We start from the raw sequence: 1,330 nt of genomic DNA on the forward strand, positions 1-1,330 counted from the left end.
GTCTATGAGACAACTTAGTCACATGACTCATTCTTAAAATACGGGGGTTAATTCTAGATCATAGGTCTATAATAGACAATGTGGGTGGTTGATAATAAAATAGTAGTCTATGAGACAACTTGGTCACATGACTCCTTCTTAAAATAAGAGAGGGTTGGCTCTAGATCATAGGCCTGCAATAGACAATGCTGGTGGTTGACTATAAAATAATAGTCTATGATGTACAATGCAGTAGTTGATAGTAGAAACAACAAGTCTAGTAGAAATAATAAGTGATTACAAACAACAAGTTTAGAATATTAAAAGAGTTAATTATCTTTATTACAACACCAGTAGCTAAAAGATCAAGAATGCTGCAACAATACTTTACAAATCGTTTTCTTGTGGCCAAGTTCTTTGCAAATGGAACATATATTTTTTCCTTTCTTCCTGCTGCCAGAAGAACTAGGTTCTAAAATGCTTGGCCATCTCTTAAACTTCCTTCTACCCTTTGTAGGCTCGAAATCGGGTGGAAATATTTTTGTGAATTGAATATCGTCAGGCACCACCCATTTCTCTTCTGTAGGGATTGCGTGATTGGTTTCTTCATATACAGGCAAATATGCTGAAACCTTATAGAACGGAGAGGAGTGATCGTAAATGGAGGAACCATATCCATTTCCAAAGCTCAATTTCCGAGTTGCCATTGCATGTGGGCAGGGTACTTTTTCCAAATCAAACTGAAAACAAGAACATGTGTTCAAATCTAGATCAACTACTGCATTCCTGTCGTGCTCGACGACGCTAAACTGATTATTCTCTAATTGATGCACTCGGAGCGCGTCGCCGACAACCATATTATTCCTAATATTCTTTTCAGCAGAAGGAACAAAGAGGGTCAAAACATTTTTCATTTCATTACGCCGCTCCTCAAATTTTTCTGCAAACTTTCGAATAATATGATTGAATAGGCCAATGATCGAGAAGTCTCTTTGATCCTTAAACATTGCGTTAAGCGATTCTACAATATTTGTTGTCAACACACCGTATCAGTTTCCTGGAAAGAAGGCCCTGCTCCACTTTTGAAACCCAATTTCATACGCGAGGCAGTTAGCTACTTCCCTGCTTTTATCACGCAATTGCTGAAAATGGTCAAAAAATTCCTCAGTACTGTATGACTGTGCGGCAGAAAAAATAATGCTTAATAAAAATTCCACAATGAAACCTCTTGCGCATATTTTCAGCAATGCGACGCTTGCAAAACTCATGATGAGCGACAGTAAAACCTTTTTTGAAGCCATTCCCAATAGACAGATGTCGATCAGAGATAATGCACAATTCATCACTGTCA

General features: G+C 37.9%; 1 protein-coding gene across 1 annotated transcript; it reads right to left on the reverse strand.

Moving 5' to 3' along the window:
* Positions 1-344: 344 nt before the first annotated feature.
* LOC142168254 (uncharacterized) lies at positions 345-986 on the reverse strand. The gene has a single exon (XM_075228915.1). The coding sequence runs from the start codon at positions 984-986 to the stop codon at positions 345-347; it is 642 nt and encodes a 213-aa protein (XP_075085016.1).
* Positions 987-1,330: the final 344 nt, after the last annotated feature.

This window comes from Nicotiana tabacum, chromosome 13, assembly GCF_000715075.1.
Source record: "Nicotiana tabacum cultivar K326 chromosome 13, ASM71507v2, whole genome shotgun sequence".
In the NCBI taxonomy this organism is placed as follows: domain Eukaryota; kingdom Viridiplantae; phylum Streptophyta; class Magnoliopsida; order Solanales; family Solanaceae; genus Nicotiana; species Nicotiana tabacum.